At 39.5% G+C, this 22,981-nt stretch overlaps 1 protein-coding gene across 3 annotated transcripts in view; it reads left to right on the plus strand.

Moving 5' to 3' along the window:
• Window positions 1-22,981, plus strand: part of ARHGEF28 (Rho guanine nucleotide exchange factor 28) — a 333,170-nt gene that overhangs the window by 165,338 nt on the left and 144,851 nt on the right. For all 3 annotated transcript variants that reach the window (XM_033179864.1, XM_033179861.1, XM_033179862.1), the window contains exons 5-8: window positions 2,366-2,549; window positions 4,966-5,146; window positions 8,958-9,027; window positions 22,634-22,686. In XM_033179864.1, coding sequence (XP_033035755.1) covers window positions 2,366-2,549; window positions 4,966-5,146; window positions 8,958-9,027; window positions 22,634-22,686 — 488 coding nt within the window. The remainder of the gene's footprint in view (window positions 1-2,365; window positions 2,550-4,965; window positions 5,147-8,957; window positions 9,028-22,633; window positions 22,687-22,981) is intronic.

A 22,981-nucleotide genomic window follows, 5' to 3' on the forward strand; every position in this document is an offset into this window, starting at 1 on the left:
AGCCAAAATCGCACCACTGCATTCCAGCCTGGGCAACAGAGTGAGACTCCCTCTCAAAAAAAAAAAAAAAAAAAAAAAGAAATTCCATCCTAGTATGCCTGATTAATATCTCATGCTGACAGGTTTTCCTGTGTTGGGGAGGACACATGCACATATGTATGCATATGTATATTTGTTACCTGATCCTAACAAGTCTCTTCCTGGTTATTATTTAAAAAGGAAGAAAAATGCAAATATTATCCAACATTTTAGATACCGTGCTGGGAATCTAAAAACAAAAACCTTACTTTTTAATCAAAGGAGTATAATGGTCAAAAGTTAAAGGATAAAATAGTCAAAGATAAGTTCTGTAATAGCTAACATAGTTCTTTCAATTTTCATAAAGCTGAAGATATCAAGTATATTAAACAAATGTCTGGCAGGAATGTATTGCCTTGTCTGTTTTTAGGTATTTTGGTATTTGGAATGTTGTTTTACTGGGGGGATATGTTCTGCGTCACACAGATGACTGATAGAGCAAATATACTGGTAAGTTGGTGGCGTTTCACTGTGATGAGTTCATTTGCCTATTGTAAGTATAATGCCTTACATTCATTGATCTAGATACCTATATCTCCATAGATATAGATATATAAACAATTAAAAATTTAAACTGCCTTTTTTTTGCATTCATTTATGGTGGAGTGTTTCCTTCTGATTGTTTCAAATTAGAGCTTTGTAGAAACCTGGCATCCCAAATCTCATCATTATCACAGCCTGCTGGTAAGACAAAGTTGAGTTTATTGTCTACTCTGGTATGGGAGAACACAGCCTCCACAGGGCCTTAGAGGTGTCTTGAAGGGGGAGCAGTGAGGTGAAAATTTATTGAGAACTTGAAGTTTGGCTTAATGAGGGTCTTTTTTATTGAGACAGGGCCTCACTTTGTGGCCCAGGTTGGAGTGGAGTGGTGCAATCTCCACTCACTGCAACCTCTGCCTCCTGGGCTCAAGCGATCCTCCCACCTCAGCCTGCTGATTAGCTGGAACCATAGGCGAGTGCCACCATGCCAGTTTAATTTTTGTATTTTTTGTAGAGAGTGGGTTTTACCACATGCACCAGGCTGGTCTCGAGCTCCTGGGCTCAAGTGATCCTCCCACATTGGCCTCCCAAAGTGCTGGGATTATAGGCATGACCCACCATACCCGGCCTTATAAGGGTCTTTTAATGTTGGGGATGGTGGTGGGCGGGGCATGTTGGACAGGGAAGAAGCTTGATCAGGACTCAGGAAGGATCATAACGTAGTTAGGATTGCTTTTAGGGTTTAAACTGCCTTTTGTTGGTTTCTACTGAACAGTTGGTTAGTCTTGCGGAAGGTTCCTATAATGAGCAATCATTCATTTGCCTGGGCAAGTGGCTCCTGGAATAGTAAAATCGTGCTGATGAAGATAATGGAATAGTAAAATAGTGTTAATATGGACAGGAAACTGTGGAGAAGTAGGTCATTTTGTTCTCAGTGTCCATTTTAAAGTGAACAATTCGGTGTATAGACTATTCAAACTAAGTAATTTAAACATACACAAACTGTAGAGATTTTAACAGCCAATTGCCATGCAATGCCACAAATGCTCAATAGCTTTCGTTTGCCAGACACTATGCTAGGTATTAGGAATAAAATACCTCAAGGACCCCTCTGCCTGGAAGATGATAATGGAGAGTGGCCAACGCCACAGTGGAGCTGACGCACACGGACTGACCAAGGGCTCTCTGTGCAGGGGCCTTACAGGCCGAGCTTCCTGAGCAGCACATTGGGGTGGCTTTGACAATATTGACATAATCTCAGGGATTTGGTAGATGGATAAAAGCACTGCTGTGAAGTTTGAGAACGACCCATATGAAGCCATTTCTGTTATTGCTTCTCATCAGGGGAAGAGCAGTGTTGAGGACAAAGGGTAGAAACAGAGGTCCCTCTACAGCCTTGGCCTCTGAGAGCCTCCCTGCCTGAGCAGCAGGATCTCCTCAAGGAACTCTTCGCATATCAACAAGTGTCTGTTGCCAAAGAATGGTCCTTTCCTAGAACCTGCTTCCCTAGATGACTGCACTGCATGTCTAGTGAAAGAGGATGTGAATGTGTGATGCAGTAGGTGGAAAGAACACTCTGCCTATGCTGAGCGGACCTGGCCCCAGCACCTACTGCCTACCTGGCCATTCACAAACCTCTTGAACTCTCCAAATTTGTAAAATGAGATATAGTGATTAGGTGCCATTGTTAATTTCTTCCAACTCTGACATTCTTATTATGTCTAAATACATTGTCCTTTTGATAAAATATGTAAAACAAACTTTGTAAATGGAGGAATTAATATGGTATGTGTTTTTTCCTCTTCAGTATCTTCTCACAGAGAATCTCTTCTACACCTGGCTATGAGATGGGGCCTGGCTAAGCTTTCCCAGTTCTTCTTGTGTCTCCCGGGGGGAGTCCAGGCCTTAGCTTTACCCAACGAAGACGGTGCCACCCCATTAGACTTAGCTTTACGTGGTGGACACTCCAAGCTGGTGGAAGACGTCACAAAGTGAGTTTAGCTACTTGATAGTCTCTCTCTTAATCTATTTCTATAAAGTTGGCCAAGCATTATAGAAAAATGGAAATAACCAAATCACAAGCTAATGTTGGTTTATGTTTTACTGTTAGCTCTTATGCACATATGTAGATCATATAAACAGATATATTGATATAATTGGTATTAATGTTTCATGAGGGTGAGACAGGAAAAAAGGTCTCAAAAGGCTCTGAAAGGAGTGATAATGAAAAAAATTGGGGAAATGCTAGCATTTAGATTTCAGCTTAAATGTCACCCCTTCTGTGTTATTCTCTTTGATGATTATGATTAATTCACAATGTTAAGTATGAGTAACATTATGACTAATTCATAATATTAATTTATAATTATATATTTGATCATTTGTTTCATATATATCTCTTAATCCTTTGAGGTCTGGGACTATTTCTGTTTTACCCACTGCAATACTCTAGTACGATGTCCAGCATATAATATTTGTTGAAAGGATATACATTTTTTTTGTATCAGTGAATAACAGACAAATGCTATGGTATGATTTAACCAATGTGGTCTGATGAAATAGTGTAAAGAAAATAATTTGTAAACTATAATGTTATCTGTGTTAATGAGGGTATCAACACTTCCATTGAATAATGAGTGTATTGTTGGTTACTTAGAATGGTTCAGGTCAGTCATTATTCTTAGCTTATGAAAGATGGATTCATATATAGTGATTTTTTTTGACTTAACGTGGTAAAAAACCAAAGTATAAATGGGAAAGTACATTGAAAATTATAACATGCTACATAAATATTAACCATTGTTAGAGTAAATGCTACATAAATATTAAATATTATTACAGTATTATTACGTGGCATGTCCAAATGGACTGGCTTTTCTTGTTTAGCTCATGGAACTCCGTGTAATTAATTTATGGTTATGTAGTACATAAGTGGACATTAGAGTAGAAATCAGAGCTTTTTGTTTATTTTTTTTTCTCATTTGATCAAACGACCATCAACCAAGGGGCAAGCCTATCTGGAGGGAATTGTCCTTCTCCTTGTTTTAACATGACCCCACTTCCTTGGCTAAAAAGGGCAAGGCAAGAACACTTCCTTTGACTCATTCATTGTGAACAGTTCTGTGTTCCACTGAGGTCCTAGAGGCATACTTCATCTGTTGGTAGCTTTATATCTTTGTACTGTGTGTAAGATGAGACGATACATGTTTAAAAAGTTTCTAGGTCTAATAAATCCATTCATGGATGGGATTAGAAGTAGACTGTAAGCTAAATTCTGGTGATAGATGATAGAGCTTCCATATTCTAAATTAACAGCAATGACCTTATTGCTCAGGTTCAGAGACCATTCATCTCAGTGACTTGTTACTGGCATGGGGAGTTGTTTTCTGGAAACTTCTGGAGTCCTTGCCAGTAATGAGTGTCAAGAGTTTGGAGAGGTCCCCCAAGACTTAGAGTACAACTGTTCTTTATGAATCTCTTTTTGTCACTCCATCTGATGGAGACAACATATACTTCATTGGAAATATACTATATTTTTGTAAAGCAAACATTCATTAACAAAATAAGGTCATATTAAAAGAGGAAAGGGGCATAGAGCTAGTTCTGTGAATTGAGGAATCTGGAAACAATCTGGTGGGAAATGACATGCTGAGGTGTGCTGTAATCCAAGAACATTAATATTTCCCTTTGAGGTTTCTTTACTGTTACTCTTAAAGGACGTTATAAGCCATCCAAAATATTGCAATACTAACCATGAAGCCTACATGTAATTTACAAATGTACAAATCTTCTCAGCCAAGATACAACAGAAAATAAGTGTACATTCAAGAATTTAGGTGGAAATGTCATTCCTTTATGTATGAGTGTATTCAGAAATACAACATGATCAAATTTGTGCATGTTTTAATTTGCATAAGAAAGGATTTACAACAATGGTACCATGTGTTATGAATATCTCACTTGTTTGTAACATCCAAACCTCACCATGTTCCCTAGAGAGCATATCTGTTTCCACAGTAATCACCTAATAAATCATTGGCTGCCAGCTAATTTGTTCTACTACAGGTAGCCCCATTAAAGTGAGAGGCATCTTTTCAGATTAAAAGGAGAATGAAATGTTGAGGTAAAGTACTATATTTAAAATTCAGTACTGTTTCATTCTTTATGTAAACCTTTAAAGTATGTAGTATATGTCAGTGGTTTTCAATAGACTTCTCTAGGTGGAAAAAGAAAGGTGGCTGTATTAGTATCTGTTTTCATGATCTTATGTATTTATCGCACATAGGTGACTTTCAAGGATCATTTTGCCAGTTGGATTTGTAAGATCGGGGCAGTGATCCTAAGTGCTGGGATCCTGGGGCTGGTGTCTTTGAAGCTCTGTGTGGGTTTTGATTTGTGTTTTTTCAGTTTGCAGGGCAGATGGTCGCCGAGCTTCTCCCGAGTGCAGCTCAGTGAAGAAGCCTCCTTGCATTACATTCACTCATCGGAAACGCTGACCCTGACCCTTAACCACACAGCCGAGCATTTGTTGGAGGCAGATATTAAACTCTTCCGGAAATACTTTTGGGATAGAGCCTTTCTTGTCAAGGTTTGTACATAGTGATTCTGGCATACAATAATGCATGCTTCAGAGAATGCAGGCATCCATTTCTTATTATGAGAACAGTATTTTTTGGGGGTAGGACTTTTTTTAAATGAAACCTTGGGGGACATGAAATTGGAAACTGCATTAGATCAGTAGAATGAAGATTATTATATATTTTATAGTAGTTTGTATAGTATTTTCATTTTCTTTTCTGAGCCAATCTTTTCCATAGTTGGCTTTTAGTACTTTAATATTGGATGTTTTCTCTTAATGTATTGATTGTATTATAATTATTATCTAAAGCAGTTACATTTAGGGCTATCTTACATGTATAATATCTACTCCCGGATTTTCATATTGCTCAAATGTAGTTAAGCATTTGTTCCAGTGCAGAATCCAGTACAGAATCCAGTACAGATTCTACTTGAATGGAAACAGGTAAAAACCTAGTTCTTTTCCAAAGAGGTTTTCCCCTTCTCATCATGGTCCAAACCCCACCTTTGAGTGCTATCATAGCATGCCCATCTCAGGGTTTAAAACATTTCAACTTTATCTCCCTTTTTTTCTTTTTTGGTAGATTTTGAAAGAATATTAAGAATATTTCCGTCTTTTAATTATGATTAATCAAAGTGTTATTTTGAGTAAGGGGGCTTGAGTCAATCTAGTTGGCAGTGCTCCAGGGTCTAATGGACACTAACCAGATCCTGTGGCCTCCTGTGTTCTCAAGCACATTGCTTCACAAGGCACAGGTTTCATGACTATTTAGGCTTTACAGAGTAAAAAGTCAACTTAGAAAACCATTATTATCATTGACCACAGGTTCAGCTTTTGTAGAATATTTGCTTCATATAATTGAAATAATTATTCACATAATTCATATAATTGAAATAAGCCAAAAATGTTATGTATCAAACAAAGATTATTATTGGCTTACTCCATATAGAGTTTTATTTAAACAGTTAAAATAAAACATGGTCTTCAGAGTATAATCTTTCTCTCTTTGCTAGGTTTTAGGGAATTTGGTTTGTAATTTTCTGACATATAGCATAACATACAGTATATACAGAATGAGGGTCGTCTTTTAAGGATCCTTGTCATTTAAAACTACTCAAGCTAGCTGGGCACGGTGGCTCATGCCTGTAATCCTGGCACTTTGGGAGGCCGAGGTGGGTGGATCATGAGGTCAGCAAATCAAGACCATCCTGGCCAACATGGTGAAACCTCGTCTCTACTAAAAATACAAAAATTAGCTGGGCGCAGTGGCATGCGCTCAGCCATCATTGTGGTTTCTCACCAAAGCACCAAGTGGTGGTTATTCCGGCTGGGCATACACTTGGTTTTGCCATGCATCAGTTCCAGGGGGACATCAGTTCCAGCCAAGTGCCTTTCCTTGGAAGACTTGCTCAGACAGCAGCGTGGCACTTGGTGACTATCCTGAAAAGAACAGAACAAACTCTATTGAACGTTTGCTTCATTATAAAATCCTCTAAAGTCTTAGGTTAGATTTGTGATTTCTCATATACGTTTGAGATAATACTGATGACCTTGGGGAAGATTTATGATGAATAAATCTAGATACCTCAATAATTTATTGTAGTGGACTTCATAATCACAAAGGCCAAATGGAGATGGCTCTCCGGTTTCTATGAGATTTTCATCTTATGAAAAACACTTGATACAAGAATCAGTGAGAGTGGAATGGCCTTATGTTTCAAGTTTCCACATCCCTCTTTTTCCTTCCTTTCTTGAGGTATATGGCTGTTAGTAAGCAGAGAGACCAAGAAGGAAGGGCTGAGAGATTCTTTATGACATCCAAAGGTGTTAATTGTTACTTGCCTGACAAAGTGATTCTATTGTATTCTTATCTAAATTTTTTGTGGTGCATATTACCTGGTTAGAATTATTTTAAATGTAAGCAAGTGATAGTTATTTTATAGGTTGTCCACACTAAAGCTTTACAACTTTGGATGATAAATATTATGAGATTACATATAGATTTTGTATAAAAAGTATTCATGCTTTATTGAATCTTATCTAAAAGTCTGTTTTGATATGACAGCTATAGATGGTGACTTTGATTTGAGTGACTGATCTGTTCTCACTGAACTGCAGCCCATATTCAGTCTTCTCCAAGGAGACATGTTTAGTCTCCAGGTTTGGGTGTTGCTTAGTTATTTGTAGTCCTGTAGAACAATGACAGTAAAACCTTGCTGTGGAAACCTGAGTTTGCTTTACAATATATAAGAGCTCTCCAGGTGAACCCAGTTAGAAGTCATACTTGTTCAGAGTTGTAAAGGATTCATACTTTCACACTGTATTTCAGTTGACAGTGATGGCCTGACAGTTTCTAATAAACATTAAATGTTAAAATGGAAGGTGGTGCTAAATATCCAGACCGTAAAGACAGAATATTAGGAAATTAAATAATAAGCAAACTGTTAGCCATGTCTTTTAATCACTTTTTAGTTGTTTTGTCGTAACAATCCGAATGCTGATAATTCCACTCTAGAGCTTGGCTAAAATTAATAAGCAACTAGGAAATTTAAGTTTTTAAAGGTATATTCAAAATTACTTATAAGGATAAAAATTAAGTCTGAATATATTCTATTTTCAAGAGAAAATAGCGTTTCCTTATTTCAAGTTTTGTTATGTAATCAGAAACCAGCATTGCCTGATGTTCTTTTCTCACACAGGCTTGGCAACTCTCTTCATTGAAAGACAGGGGGATCGGGGCTAAGGTTCAGCCCAGGTAGACACATGGGGCCTTGAGCCTGTGTGGTGACCCCTCTTCCATCCATGGGTGCTCATGCAGCCATCTCCTCACTACCCCTTAATATGGACCTGCTCTGGTCCAGCCACTCATTCCATGGTGGGCCTTAGAAGAGAACACAGTGTCCTGGCGGTGGGGCTGGGGTGAGTTAACAGCCCATGGAGGGTGGGTGACCAGGAACTTGTTGCTGCCTGCCTGTTTCTGGGTTTGCTAAATTGTATATATTTTTTACATTCCTTTTACTCTGGCTGCAGGGCATTGTTCCTAAAGAGTCAAAGAAAGAAGCACCACGGGCTTAATGATACGCCCAAGGGGATAAGAGACCTATGTCAGTTATGTGATTACCTGCCCAAGTATACTGATGATTGATTTCAGAACCTGTGCTGGGGCCATCGTGGGCTGGTTTACTATTCAGCACATCAATACATAATTCTGTGTTTCTTCACATTTTCACTGGCTGTGGGGAATCTGTCAAAAGAAAATTCAGATGTTCCCAAGAGGGCAACTTTTTGCTAAAGCCTTTTGGAAGGCTCATCAACTTAGTTTCACCCAGGGCCAGCCTGCACCAGTGTGTGCCATCCTGCGGCTCAGGGCCCATGGTCATCCTGGATCTTCCTTGTGATCATGGTCCTAGCCCCTCACCTGGTCCTCTGAGATTTCTGTGTCTTAGGATGTGGATTTGGTCTGCTCCAGGTGGCAGATGCACAGACCAGAAGCCCTTCTTTCTGGCATCAAGATTTTTGGTTCTCTTTCTGGTACATGCATGATATTCCTGAGAACCTTCTGCTTGGTGTGACCTGCAGAAGCAATAAAAGATTGGTGGCAGGGAGAGTTTTGGCCCCTGCCTTGGAGTTTCTCCTGACTTTGCTCGCCCTCCTCCTGGGGTGCTGGCTGTATGTTCTCCCAGCGGCTTTCACCCGCCCACTATTTCCCAACCTCCTAGCTCTGAGATCGTTCATAGTGACTTTTGCCTCTTTGTTGTATATCTGAAACCTCAAATGGTTTTCTGTGCTTTCTTGTTTTTTTTCCCCCATTGTTTCCTAGGCCTTTGAGCAAGAAGCCAGGCCAGAGGAAAGAACAGCTATGCCCTCCAGCGGTGCAGAAACTGAGGAAGGTACGCATGCTCCTTTGCCACTTAGGGCAGCCAGAAAGTGCTCCGGACCAACAAGTTAACCAGTCTGTTGAAGTGTGTGGTGAAGCTGGCCAGGAACCAAGGGGCTCAGAGGCAAGGTCAGGGGTGTGGGATACAGCAAAGCCTCTGGGTCCTCGGACAGCATGAAATGAAGTATACTGTTTGTTTCCACTCTCTATTTAACTGGAATGTCCTGAGTGCTGTTTGCCAGGACCTGGGCCAGGTCCTCTCGCATTCCTGATCTTCAGGATGCTCTCTTGACATTCTGATTGTTCTCCTTATTCAGCTTGTTCATTCATTGAGTCCTTGTTTCAATCATTTGTTCTTTAGTTCCTTCCACCTTTGTGGATCTCCTACTGTTTGCTAAGCAAGGATACTCTGGAAGTCATGAAGGAGTTTTTGTCATCATGAGGCTTGGGGGGCACCACTGGCATTTAGAACTGAGGCACCAGGGCTGCTGGATGTTCATCAATGTACAGTCCTATGCAACTAAGAGTTGTCCTATACAGCTATTTACGGTCCTGATGGTGATTCAGAGACGGCATGTGCAATTCTACTCGTGGTGGAAGTTCATAAAAGAAGATATATTTTTTATGCTACATTGTTCCTACTCTATTCCACAGTGTGCCACATGGAATCATTTGGATACCCCACTTGTGCATAGTACCTAGCTCATTTGCAGGACATCATCATTCCTCATTTTCCCCAACTTGACAGTTTATCTAGGCATGCAATTCTTACTTCATTTCAGGTGACTTCTGCTTTTCCATATGCAAATAATTTTGGTCTTTTAGTAAGTTGTAGTAATAAACAGAAGTTTTTATTCTGGGAAGCATATTTTTGCATATTCTAGTATTTCTTGTCTGGAATAAATCCTGATTGTGTGTTTTCAAAACCCAGTGGTTGCAAAAATCTAACCACATTATTGCATCTCCTAGGGTAGTTAGGGCAAAAGTTTTATGTATTGAAATACATGTTATCTTCTTATCAGTTACTCTCCATTTGCTTCATATTTTAGTTAGGGTATTGTATTGATTTTTATTTTTAATTATACGTGAAGATAAGGTTATATGTATCTAGGGGATAGAGTTATGTGATCTACTAACTTAATTTCAAGATAGTGAAGGGAGCAACACAAAATACCTGTTAATATAAAGGGCATAGGTCTGATAGGGTTCAGAACCACCAAGCTTCATGCTGGGGCTAGGAGGAAAAATATGACAAGGCCCTTGTTCCTAAGCCACCAATGTTAATAGCTGGTCAATACTTTTGATTCTGCTTTTTACTAGCCTCACAGAAGAGTTGGATTCTAGGTATTTTGTCAGGTACTATGATCTTAAACTCTTTACCTGCATGTTTGTTAAAAAGTAGTCTTGGCTGGGCATGGTGGCTCACGCCTGTAATCCCAGCACTTTGGGAGGCCGAGGCAGGTGGATCACCTGAGGTCGGGGGTTCAAGACCAGCCCGACCAACATGGCAAAACCCCATCTTTACTAAAAATACAAAAATTAGCAAGGCGCGGTGGTGTGCACCTGTAATCCCAGGTACTCAGGAGGCTGAGACAAGAGAATTGCTTGAACCTGGGAGGTGAGGTTGCAGTGAGCTGAGATCGTGCCACTGCATTCCAGCCTGGGTGACACAGCGAGACTCCATCTCAAAAAAAAAAAAAAAAAAGTAGTCTTAGAGAAGGCATATTTCTGGTGAGTTGCTGAGTCTGGCCCATCCCGACTGCATATGTTTCTGGGTTAAGCCCCAGCAGCTGAGCCTCCTCCTCAGACTGCACCTGCTTGGAGCCCCAGGGAATTGCTTTTACTATTCTCCCCTGTGGGTGACACTCGCTACTGGCTGTGTTGAAGGAGCCACTGTTTACCCTGCTGCCCAACAAGGTGGTGGGTTACTTTGTGCTTTCTCCTTGAAGACCTGCAGGAGAAAGCTCTTTCTTTTTTTGTATTGGGAACGCAGCTTCACCTGAGTGCCTGGCTCAGCTCGCTTTTACTGCTGTACCTGTGGCTGATCAGGTTTCTTACTTCTAGCTTTCTGATAAACTTGGAGCTAAGTTTCTGGGCACTTGATTACAAGTGCCTGTGGCAATGCTGACTGCATTTTTATATTACCTTGTTGCTTATTTAAGCCTCTACCCTTACTTTTTCTTTCTTAAAATCAACTTCTGATTTTAAAAAATCCTCTTGCAAATTTTTCCTCTTATATTCTACCTTCAAATTAATTTAGAACACTGAGGTCTAAAGGAGTACTTTAATTCCAAGTTGTTCTTAAGGGGCTTACAGTTTGAGGTTGGGGCAGAAAAACAAGCTCTCATGGCACAGTATGATAATTGCTACAGGAGATATTTGCAAGTAGCTCTGTGTATTAGCATGCTGTAGACTGTGACAGTGGAGCGGTCAGTGAAAGCTTCCTGGAAGAAGTGGCCCTGGAGCTGTGATCTAATGGAGGGAAGGGAATTCTACGTGCAATACAAAGTCCTGAGCCAAATGATGCACTGGGGAAAATGTAGCTCATTTTGAAGTCCTGGAATATAGGGGTGTGTGTGTGTGTGTGTGTGTGTGTATGTGTGTGTATGCGTGTCTGTGCTTCTGTATGGTGGTGGCAGTGATGCCAAGAACATAGGCTTAAGAAGTAGGCAGATTGGCACTGCTCTACATGAGGCAAGTTGTTAGAATTCTACCCTGACAGCTCTGGGAAGTGTTTTAAAGTTCACTTTGGTGGGAGTATGGGGAATGGATGGGAGAGGCTAGTGGAAGACAGGGACCAACCAGGGGGCTGCTGAAAGCGACGCAGAAGAGGATCTGCCCTACAGCAGTGTGACAAGATGGGAGAGGTGGGGACACGTGAGTGTGGTCCTGAAAGTGTAAGGGAGAAGGCTGTCGTGGTAAGGGAGAAGGACGGTGCCTCCATTCTTGGGGTGTGGCGCTGGGTGGGATGGGCCTTCCAGGAAGCAGAATTGTGACAATATATGTTCAATTTTAGACAAGTTGAATTTGACAGGTGTTTGGGGCAGTCAAGGTGATATTTGTGGCTGCCAATTTGACTGAAATTACTCAACCAATAAGCACAAGAATTTGGACAGAAATCCAAGCCCTCTGACTCCAAATAATTAGTAGGTATACTTTATAGCCCTTGAATCTAGACAATGCTTTTGTATTTGTCTACCCTTGAAAGAATACTAGAAATTGTATGCATATTCCAGCAGAGGGCAATATTCAACTGAAGTGGAAACATTCAATCAGTTTTTGTCCATTCATGAGTCTGGAGGAGACTCAACTGAAAAAACAAAACATTTTGAGCATAAGAGCTCCCTCTTAAAAAGAAAAAAACCCTAAAGCAAACTTCCACTTTGAAATCTATTAGAAGATTCGTAGTAGATTGTATTTTCTGTCCCCTCTGGGACAATGCGTAGTAGGGGGGAAACTCTAAGCTTATATCTGTAGCTGTTATTAATTAAAAGACTATAATAATTCTAGCCTGGACATTAACTTTGCTGTCTCTGTGAGTGTGATAAATGGTTTTATTATTGCCTATGATCAAGTTATGCTTCTATAGTTTCATGATTCTAGTTGTACTCTCAGAATAATGGGACATTATTTCAAATGAATCGAATGGCCAAAAAGTCATCTTATTTTAATATGCTCATATTAATAAGCTAATTATTAGTATTAATCAAAAACCTGGCTCCATATTTTCCCCTTGCCTTCTTATCCTTATTTGATCTCTCTGTCCTAGGATTTCCAAAGAACATTGTACAGAACACTGATCTTGGAAGATATTTTGAAAAATAAGGATTCTTTGGCCAAATAAGTAGAAAATGCTGTGCAGTAGTTCCCTCTTATCTTTGGGGGATAAGTTCCAAGATCTCTAGTGGATACCTGCAACCCTGGATAATACTGAACTTTATATATACTGTGCCTTTTTTCTATACATACACACCAATTATAAAGTTTAATTTATAAATTAGGCATAGTAAAGATTAACAATGATAACTAATAATAAAATAGAACAATTATAACAATATGCAAGTATCACTACTCTTGTGCTTTGGGGTCATTGGTAAGTAAAATAAGGTTACTTGGACATAAGCACTGCCATATTGAAACAGTTGATCTGATAACTAAGAGCTACTAAAAGACTAATGGGCAGGTAGCGTAGGCAGCATAAGGACACTGGACAATGAAATAATTCACTTTCCTGGTGGGAAGGAATGAGATATCATGAGATTTCATCATACTACTCAAGAATGGTCTGCAATTTAAAAAACATAGGAATTATTTCTGGAATTTTCTATTTAGTATTTTTGGACTGAAGTCAACTGCAGGTAATCAAACCATAGAACATGAAATCCCTGATGGCGGGAGCTACTGTATATGAAACTCCCACGTTTGAGATTCATAATGCATTTAATGTTTTGTGGGCTTTAGTAAGTCAAGAAAGCTATATAATCTTGTTTAACTTAGCAGTTCTCTAAATTAACTGATCACACAAGAGTCCTTTTTTTGCAGTTCTCAACCTCTCATAGAAATAGTTTGTGGAAGGTACTTTGAAAATGTTGTTCTTCCTCAGCTCCATGGCACCTCCCTCTCTAGATCTTATGACCTCCATTTTCACTATCACCTGGGTTCCCACCATCTGTTAGTCCGGTAATACGCATACTAGAGAGGTGCAAGGAAGAATTTTTCAAACTGTTCACAGTCATCTTGAATATTCCAGATCATCCATGCCTCCTCTGATATCCCACTTCAATTCTTGATATCACATGGGAGGCTATTGCCTGCCTGGTGTCTACTGGACTGTAACACAACCTACGAATGACTACAATACCATTTGCCACTGTATGAATCCACTTAAAAAATTATTTTGTTGTTCAAAAACTCTCTACATTTGCTAACTGTCTTAACTTGGTGTCACTCATTTGTTACTTTGTTGGCTTCTCCCAATAAATCATCTTCCACATTTTCATTGACAAGGAAATAGGGAGTTGGGGATTGGAACATGTGTTACAATCACCAAGGAGAGAGGGCAAAATCATTTCCTTCAGGGTGGAGGCAGCCACTCTCACCAGGCTCAAAGGGGCTTCCCCATTGTGATTCTGTGTGGGAGGCAGAAGAGGCCATTGGTCCAAATGTAAGATTCAGGCAGGACAGCTGGACATGTGTCCTTAGGCCCATTTCCTTATCCATCCATTCAGTAAATATGTGTTGACTGCCAATCACTTTATACCAGCTACTGTTCTTGGCAGTACCAAAAAAAACAAAACAAAACAAAACAAAAATGGCAAGGAGAAAAAACCTTTGCCCTCAAGGAGTTTGCTTGCATTTGATTTCACTCAAGCATTTGTTAGCACCTGCTATATGCTGGGTATTGTTCCAGGCATTAGGCACAACCTGAGTTAAATCGATACACTCATGGAGCACTCATACCTACGGTCATGGGGAGGGGCATTTCTGGGAGTCAGGAATCAACCCTCCCTACTTTATGCATGTGGAAGCGGCAGCACAGAAGGGTTATGTAACTTACCTGAGGTGATACTGGCCCAGGCCATCAGAACTCAGGTGAAGAGTCTACTCCCTTACTGACCACACTACAGACTACCACTACCCCTATAGAGCAGAAGACTGATCTATTTAGTGTCTGGACTGCTGGTCTAGAGTTCTCTCCAGCATTTGGGGGATAGAAAAAGCACAAACATTGGAAACATTGCCTTGAAATGCTCTCTTCCAAATGGTTCATCTCTCTCAAGTCCTTATGACCCGCATGCACAGACATGTCTCAATGACACGTCAGTAATAAGCTGACTTTGCTAAAAACCTCAGCTCTGCGGTGAACTGGCTTTTGAGCATAATGCAAGTGATTAGGCTGTTTGCTTTTGTGAAAAATGATGGGGTAGGGGTGGAGGTGGGGTGTCATTTAATACTTACTTCAGTGAGGAAGTACGGATAAAGCTCCTTGCCCAGTATTGAACATAGTGAATGTTTACTGAATGATTTCTAATCATGAGTGCAAGTTATATAACACATGCGTATGGTGGATTCAACGGTAAAGATATGTGTTTTAAGATACCAGGACCTAGCCATTCATGTCATGGTGACTAGAAGTCAGCAGATATTTTGCTTGAGCATTCTGTAGACAGGGGTGCAGCACTTCCCTCTGTGCTTTGGTTTGTGAAATGTAGAGAGAGTTGTGTGGTGGATTCTCCTTATTTGAACATCTCCTGTGAGATATGACTGGGAAAACAATAGGGCTTTTATCCACACAAAGTATTGTTTCCAAGATTTTTCATTTGAGACACTCTAACACAAGGGCATTTTAGGAGAACTGTTGCAGATGGTCCAAATATCAAGATATAGGTCCTTTAAGCCAGGACAGCTGGGACTTGGGTGTTGGGGACTTCAGACAGCAGTACTAGGCAGGCTGTTCTGCAGAGCTGATCATTCACTTGCATACACAGCTCTACCTTGACTCTGATGTGGAATATCTGGTCAAGGACTTGATAAATATTTTTTTCCTAGAAGTAGGGTATTTTTGGCATTTTCAACAAGAAAATCATACACAGCCCCAGGAAATGATTTGTAATTGTTGCTTTCATTTATTATTATTATTAAGTTCTGGGATGCATGTGCAGAATGTGCAGGTTTATTACATAGGTATACACATGCCATGGTTGCTGCTGCACCCATCAACCCGTCATCTACATTAGATATTTCTCCCAATGCTATCCCTCCCCTAGCCCCCCACCCCCCTGACAGGCCCTGGTGTGTGATGTTCCCTTCCCTGTGTCTACTTTGTTCAACTCCCACTTACGAGTGAGAACATGTGGTGTTTGATTTTCTGTTCCTGTGTTAGTTTGCTGAGAATGATGGTTTCCAGCTTCATCTATGTCCCTGCAAAGGACATGACCTTATTCTCTTTTTTATGGCTGCATTTTACAGAGCAATTCAGCCTTTTCTGTATTTCCCTTAGTGACTGACTTTGCCAGTCCTCTTTCTTCTGCTTGTCACAGAAAAGAGCAATCTTCATCAGTAAAGGGACAAGGATACAGATAGGATATCATGATGATATGATACTCATTTTGTACATTATTATAAAAATATCTGCATTTTCTCATACATAAATAAAAATTCTCCTCACCACTTAGTTTATCAAAGGATTAAAGAATCATGGTTTGACCTGGAAAGAACTTTAGAAATCATCTGGTTGAACCCACTTTATGTTTGAGCTTACGACTCGGAGGTTCCTTGAAGCTCACCTAGATGCAACACATTTGGCTCATATCTAATATAGATACTTTATTCTAGCTTAGTCAGAGAAGCAGGCTAGAGAGAAACAACAAGTATTAAACTCAACTAAGTATTCTAATGGAATTGCAATGATCTTGAAAATATAGCTAAAGGTTCATTTCTTGAGTTGAAGTAGAATCTAAGTTTGATAAAAATGGAATTTTGTTTATGTCTTTGAAAGATGACTTGCTTAATTTTATTCAAGCCATTGATTAACTTAGGAAAATTATGCCCTGACTTCAATTTAAAAATGCAATTAACCCTTGAATAACTCGGATTAGGGGCACCAATCCCCTGCACAGTCAAGAATTCATGTGAGTCAAAGTTGATTCTACCCAAGCTTAACTTCTCATAGCCCACTGTTGACCAGAAGCCTTGCCAGTAACATAAACCATTGGTCAACACATATTTTGTATGTTACATGTATTATATACTATATTTGTATAATAAAGTAAGCTAGAGAAAAAAATGTTCTTAATAAAATCATAAGGAAGATAAAATACATTTACTGTTTATTAATTGGAACTGGACCACCACAAAGGTCTTCATCCTTGTTGTCTTCACATTGAGTAGGCTGAGGAGCAGGAGGATTAGGAAAGGGTGGTTTGTCTGTGAGTTTTATCAAATTGTCAAAAAATTTCCAAAAAAATTACCCACATATTTATTGGAAGCAATCCATATAAAAGTGGACTCATGCAGTTCAAACCCGCGTTGTTTAAAGATCAATTGTATATTGATTTAGAACTTCTGTGTAATTGATAATTGCAACCAAATTTTGGGGCCGAGGATACTTTTTCTCCATAATTGAATTCTTTGCTTTAGAGATTTCTATGGTGGGCAGGGGCGGGGTTCAGGAAATGTAAAAATCTGTATCATAAAAATTTATCGACCATGGAGTTATATGATTCAACAATTGCATTCCTAGGTATATACTTAAGAGAAATGAAAACATGTATCTACACAAAAACTTTTACTTGAATGTTTATTGTGGCATTATTAATAATAGACAAAAAGTGGAAACAACTCAAATATCCATCAGCTGAGGAATAGATATCTATCTATCTATCTATCTATCTATCTATCTATCTATCTGATGGAATACTACTTGGTAGTAAAGAGGAATGCTACAGCATGGATGAATCTTGAAAACATTATGCTGCATGAAAGAATCCAGTTTCAAAAGGCTACATATTGTGCAGTTCAATTTATATGAAATATCCAGAATAGGCAATTCTGTTGAGACAGAAAATAGATCAGTGCTTGCCTAGGGCTGGGATGTGGAAGGAGGATGGTGAGGTGGTTGGGGAGAAATGTGGAGCGATTGCTAATGGATATGGGGTTTTCTCATTGGAGTGATGAAAATGTCCTAAAATTGATTATGGTGATGGTTGCAGAACTCAATATACTAAAACCCATTGAATTGTACACTCTAAGTGGGTGAATTGTTTGGTATATGAATTATACCTTAATAAAGCTGTCATAAAAACATATATGGGGGAGTATATACCAATATTTAATGGTAGTTATATTGATTTTTAAAAAAAAATTTTCCCCAAGTTTTTATTGTTTTTCTGATACAAAAGACTTTATTGTTCATGGCAGAGGCAGCATGGGCTTCATGTTCACATTGGTTCCCCTTGTCCAGCAAGTCCCCCAGGGGCCTTGTGAGCAACTCAGATAGATGCTGCACACACTCAGTTTGTGTCACAGCTGAGGAACCCTGACTGAAAAATCCCAAATCTTATAAGGAGACTGCTAGCAAGCCTGCCCAACCCTTGCACTGGAAGGGGCTATTATCTTTACTACCCTGGCCAGAAAACAAATCTGCCTTCATCCCCAAAGGAAACACTATTTCTTGGTTTCAGGACTGTTGGCCAGAAAACCATCCTTCAAAAGATAATCCGGTATAAATGTTTTCACAATAAGAGTAGGCCCACTGTGGAGAATGGCCTGCAGCAGTCTGGTGTTGCAAGAGGGCTACTGTGGCTCCAAAATCATTTCTTCATTGAACTCTATTCAGACAAAAAGAGCAATGGAAAAAGATCCTTTTGCCCTTCAACTTTTTTTTTTTTTTTTTTCCTATTAGTGATAGAAGCCTTTTTTAGAGAGGTGTCAGGAAAGTTTCTATTAAGACTCTGGCCAGAATTGGATCATATGTTAACCTTCAGACAAAAAAACTGTGTAAGAGGAGGAAATTCTCCACTGTCTTAAATAATTACTTTGGTCTTTAAAAAAAATCACAAGTAATTTAAATGAAAAAAATCCTGTATTTTAAAGAAGATGTCTTAAATTCTTTCTGAAACAATATAGAATATAAATATAAAAATGATATGCCAAGGGGCACATTTTGGAGTTACTTGATTCCAAGGATTTCTTCTTCCATCTTGGTTTCTTCTCCCCAGCTGCTGCTCAGTAGGGACCAGTGGAACTTGTTGAATTGAGTGGAATGCTGGGCTCTCACTCACTAAGTCTCATTTTGATATTTCTGTAGATGAGTGCCTCATTGTTGCTCCCAGTCCATATTTATACCGAACAGGCAAAATGAAAGTTCTTACTAGTAGTCCTGCTTTTAGAAAAAAAAGAGAAAGGAATAACTGGGATATTGAAACAAAATTTCAAAGTGTTACAATAGCCTCTCAATTAAGAGTGGCAAGTAGTCTCTCAAGTGCCTTTGCCATTTTAATTCTGTGGCCATTGTGAATTGAATTTGCACACTAGGATAAAACATTGTAGCAACACATGCAGGTGCAGTAGTTAGTAGTGAAACAGCAATGCTTACTAAGTGGAGAGGAAAAGGGTTGGCTTTTGGACTTACAGAGCCAGAAGGGTGGGAGGAAGTAAGGAGAAAAGCATTCATCTGTCTATGAATCTGGCTGTTCAGAAGTTGTGACAAAATAGCTCTGGTATTGGAAGTGTTTCAGTTAGTTAATTCCAAAAAGTAAACAACTTTTCCTTCTCCGTCCTGATCCACAGCTTGTCTAACGATCCACCACATCTTTTCAGCTATGTATATTTTGGGCCAACAGTTGCAGGTGGAGACGAGAAGCATTTATTCAGCATCTGTTAAGTGAAAAGCCCTCAGCTTGGTGCTGGGGATACAAGGGTTGAGCAGAAATTGATCTGGTCCCTGCTATCCCAGAATTTACAGCCTATTGAGAGAAAAAGATTCCTTCAAAGACTATGAGCTACCCACTGTGTATGCCAGAGAGGCACAGAGGCTGCTATGAACACTACTGTAATCAGGGTGTTTTTCTGACATTTGTGGGGGCAGGCAGAGCAAACGGAGAGCATGATCCTGGTTTTCCACCTGTGCTTTTGACACTGCTCTGTAGATGTAAGCCAGTGGTGGACTTGATTGGCAACAAGACAACACTGGTGGTCTGGCTGCCTCTGACCATGATTCTTCTGTCACAGCCAAATGGTGATTAAAATCAGAATACCGAGCATCCTGTGTTTTGGGTGTAAGTTTTTTATTTGCTTAAGTCGAGGCTCTGTGGTCTCATTTGCAAAGTAAGACAGTAAGACTTGTGCATAGAGTTGAGATTTTTTTTAGGCGAATCTGCTTCTTAATGAGACACTGGCATGAATCTTACAGCGACTTAACCCTGTTGGCTGGTGCAGTGTCACTAGTAAACATAAGTCTTAGAGATTATCTCTTGTTCCATTATAGCTTGGCAATAAAAAAAAAAAAGTGTTTATCAAGTTTGGTAAGTCTGATTTAGAGGAGTAATCCTTACTTCTGGGTGGGCTTGAGGGCAAGATTAATAGGCCTTTAAAACAGAATAGGTAGAGTTACTGATACCATTATCTGCTACAGGTTGCTATAGCAATGAGTGGTTTGACTGCACTGTGTAATTGGTGGTATGGTGGGTTAGTGTAAAAGGATCCTACTAATTTAATGGAAACTCTCCTAGAGCAATTTAATTAAACTCTGGTAGAATGAATGCCAAATTCTTTGAAAGCTCTAAGATATAGTTCTGTTTAGTTCTAGGTTAATTAAAGATACAGTATTATCTTGAATCAGCACAGTATCACAAATATTTTAAAATGATTTTTGGATAAAGACTCTATATTTGGAAGTTATTTTTTAAATGAGGTACAATTTTTAGTGAAGACTTGTACATTTTAATATAGTTTGTGGTATTTGTTTTGAAGTGAAAAAATTGCACTGGACTACATGGAAAAACGTAGGCATGACAATCTATAAAGACTAGTTCACTGGCCTTTTGAGAAGGGAAAGGAAGCTGGAACCTAAATGCACTACCAGGTGTGAACACATTCTCTGTTACTGCAAACTTCATTAACAGACAAGATTGCCTTTTCGATTAGCAATCTGGATAAAATGTATACTGTTCTTCTGAATAAATGCTGTATGTACAGAATTCTTTAGAAATGCAGCATAATGATCATTTAAGAGTTTATGGCTGAGATAACTTTAAAGGAATGAATGTCCTAAAACAGGCAAAATAAAAGGGTGTGACTCTTGATGTCTGTGCAGATGTATCTATTGAAACTCTGGTCCTGGTTATTCTCCCCTTCTTCTTCTTCTTCTTCTTTTTTTTTTTTAACGCCTTTGTAGTTTCTTTCCTACTTACCCCAATTTTTAGGGTTTGAGTATATGAGTTTCAAAACCAAACCAAATCTCTACTGTACACTTATAATGTGCCAAATACCATGGCAAGTGCTTCACATCAATTTTCTGCATCTATGTAGTGGGACAAAAATGTTAATTTTAACCATGTGTTTTGGACTTTGGCACTTGAAAGCAGGTCCGTGAAGGGTGAAGCTAGCCCATTTTGACATTCCTACCTCTGACAATGCCGTTCATGCCGATGTTACTCTGCTGCCACCTGGAGGCCTTCTCTGGGATGTGCATTTAAAGGCAGGCAGAGATGCTGTGTACACATGCTGCCTGGGCTAGGTGTCCGCTATGATCTTGTCCTCATTCCCTGCTGAGATCAGTTGACATGACCACACAAAATTAGGGTTATTACCTTGTTTGCTGGTTATTACCTTGTTGGTTTAATCATAGAAGCTAATATGCATTATAAAATCAAGAGCAATATACTATTGTGGCATGCAAATATGATATTACTTGCTTTCTGCAAAGCAAATTCAAAGTTATTGTTGTCCAGAGTTTTAGAAACACAAGACAAGGATTGTTGGTTTCTCTGCTCCATCCTGGTCTTACTACTTATAGCTCCAGCCTTGTAATTTGTCATCTTTATTATGATTTGTCATGTAGAGCCATATAAATGAATACCTTATACATTTTCTAAGCATAAACATGGATGATAACTCCTAGCATTGTTGCCCAGAAGTGAGAAGAGCTTTAAATCAACCTGCAGGTTTGAGGTGTTGGGTAAATTAATATGAGTGACAAGGTCTAGGTAATGAACCTGCTGGAAAGCTTCAGGGGTTTCCTGCTTAAAGCAGGGCTGTGGGGGAAGGGATGTGGAACTTCCAGAAAAGGAGTGAGACTCCACAATGTTATATGTGAATGCAGATCTGGGGTAGAGACTTAGACTTTCAGTCATCTGGCCTTGCTAGGGATGTCAAGTGCTTTAATTTTCCTCAGGCCCAAACAAACCTGTTATTGGTAGTTATTTCGACAATAGTGGCTCTTGTTTACAGGCAACTGAGTATTTACAAACAGAACCAATAAATCAAACCACAGAGCAAAATGCTGCCTTGGGTGAACCTTTTTTTTTTTCCATCCCAGTACATCCTAACCACTACTGTTTCCAGGAAACCCTTTATTCAGAAAGAGGACACCCGGTGTGCCTGGGGCTGAGGTTGGAGCTGAGGGCTATGCTGGTGTTCTTGACTTTCAGTGATGTGGAAGGAAAAGCCAGACCTCCTGTATAATGAATTATGCTCTTTTGAAATATATTGAAATTTGTGGTATTTGAGGAAATAGACGAGTGGGATTTCCTCAGGTGGGTACGAGTCACGTCCTTGCAATCTGCTGTTTTGAAGAACCTTCGGTAGTGAGCGGCCTTCCTTTGGAATCAAGGGCATTTATTTATTTAATGATATTTTTTTCCCCCTCAGGATTTCCTGTGAGAGCTCCTGGGCTTGTTTACATCTTGGTCCACACAGATAATACCAGAGTATGGACAGTCAGGTTATTAGACACTCTGCTCTGTGGACAGCTGATTTTTAAGAGGCCTAATCTAAAAACCTACCTCTATGCAGAAGGCTCCTGGGCAACTTATTTACACTTGTCAGCTAGTTAGTTGTTGTTCTTCTTAACAAAAGCTCCATGCAGCAGATCCTGATGGGAGTTATTTCTTTTGCAGAGATTAAGAATTCAGTGTCCAGCAGCTCAGCAGCCAAAAAGGAAGATGTAAAGGTAATGAATGACTCCCTGCTCTATTTGCTTCTTTCTTCTTTGCATGTCTTTCCATAAAGTAGAAATGAAGATTTAGTGGTAATAAAAATGTTTAAAAAACACTAAAAAAAGGATGTGCCCCAAGTCACTTTCAGAATAATGTGAAATTTCATTTTCTTTTTTCTCTTTCTTTCTTTCTTTCTTTCTTTTTTTTTTTTGAGATGGAGCCTTACTCTGTCACCCAGACTGGAGTACAGTGGCACGATCTCGGCTCACTGAAACTTCTGCCTCCCAGGTTCAAGCGATTCTCCTGCCT

This window comes from Trachypithecus francoisi, unplaced genomic scaffold (genome assembly GCF_009764315.1).
Source record: "Trachypithecus francoisi isolate TF-2019V2 unplaced genomic scaffold, Tfra_2.0 Lachesis_group2, whole genome shotgun sequence".
Lineage (NCBI taxonomy): Eukaryota > Metazoa > Chordata > Mammalia > Primates > Cercopithecidae > Trachypithecus > Trachypithecus francoisi.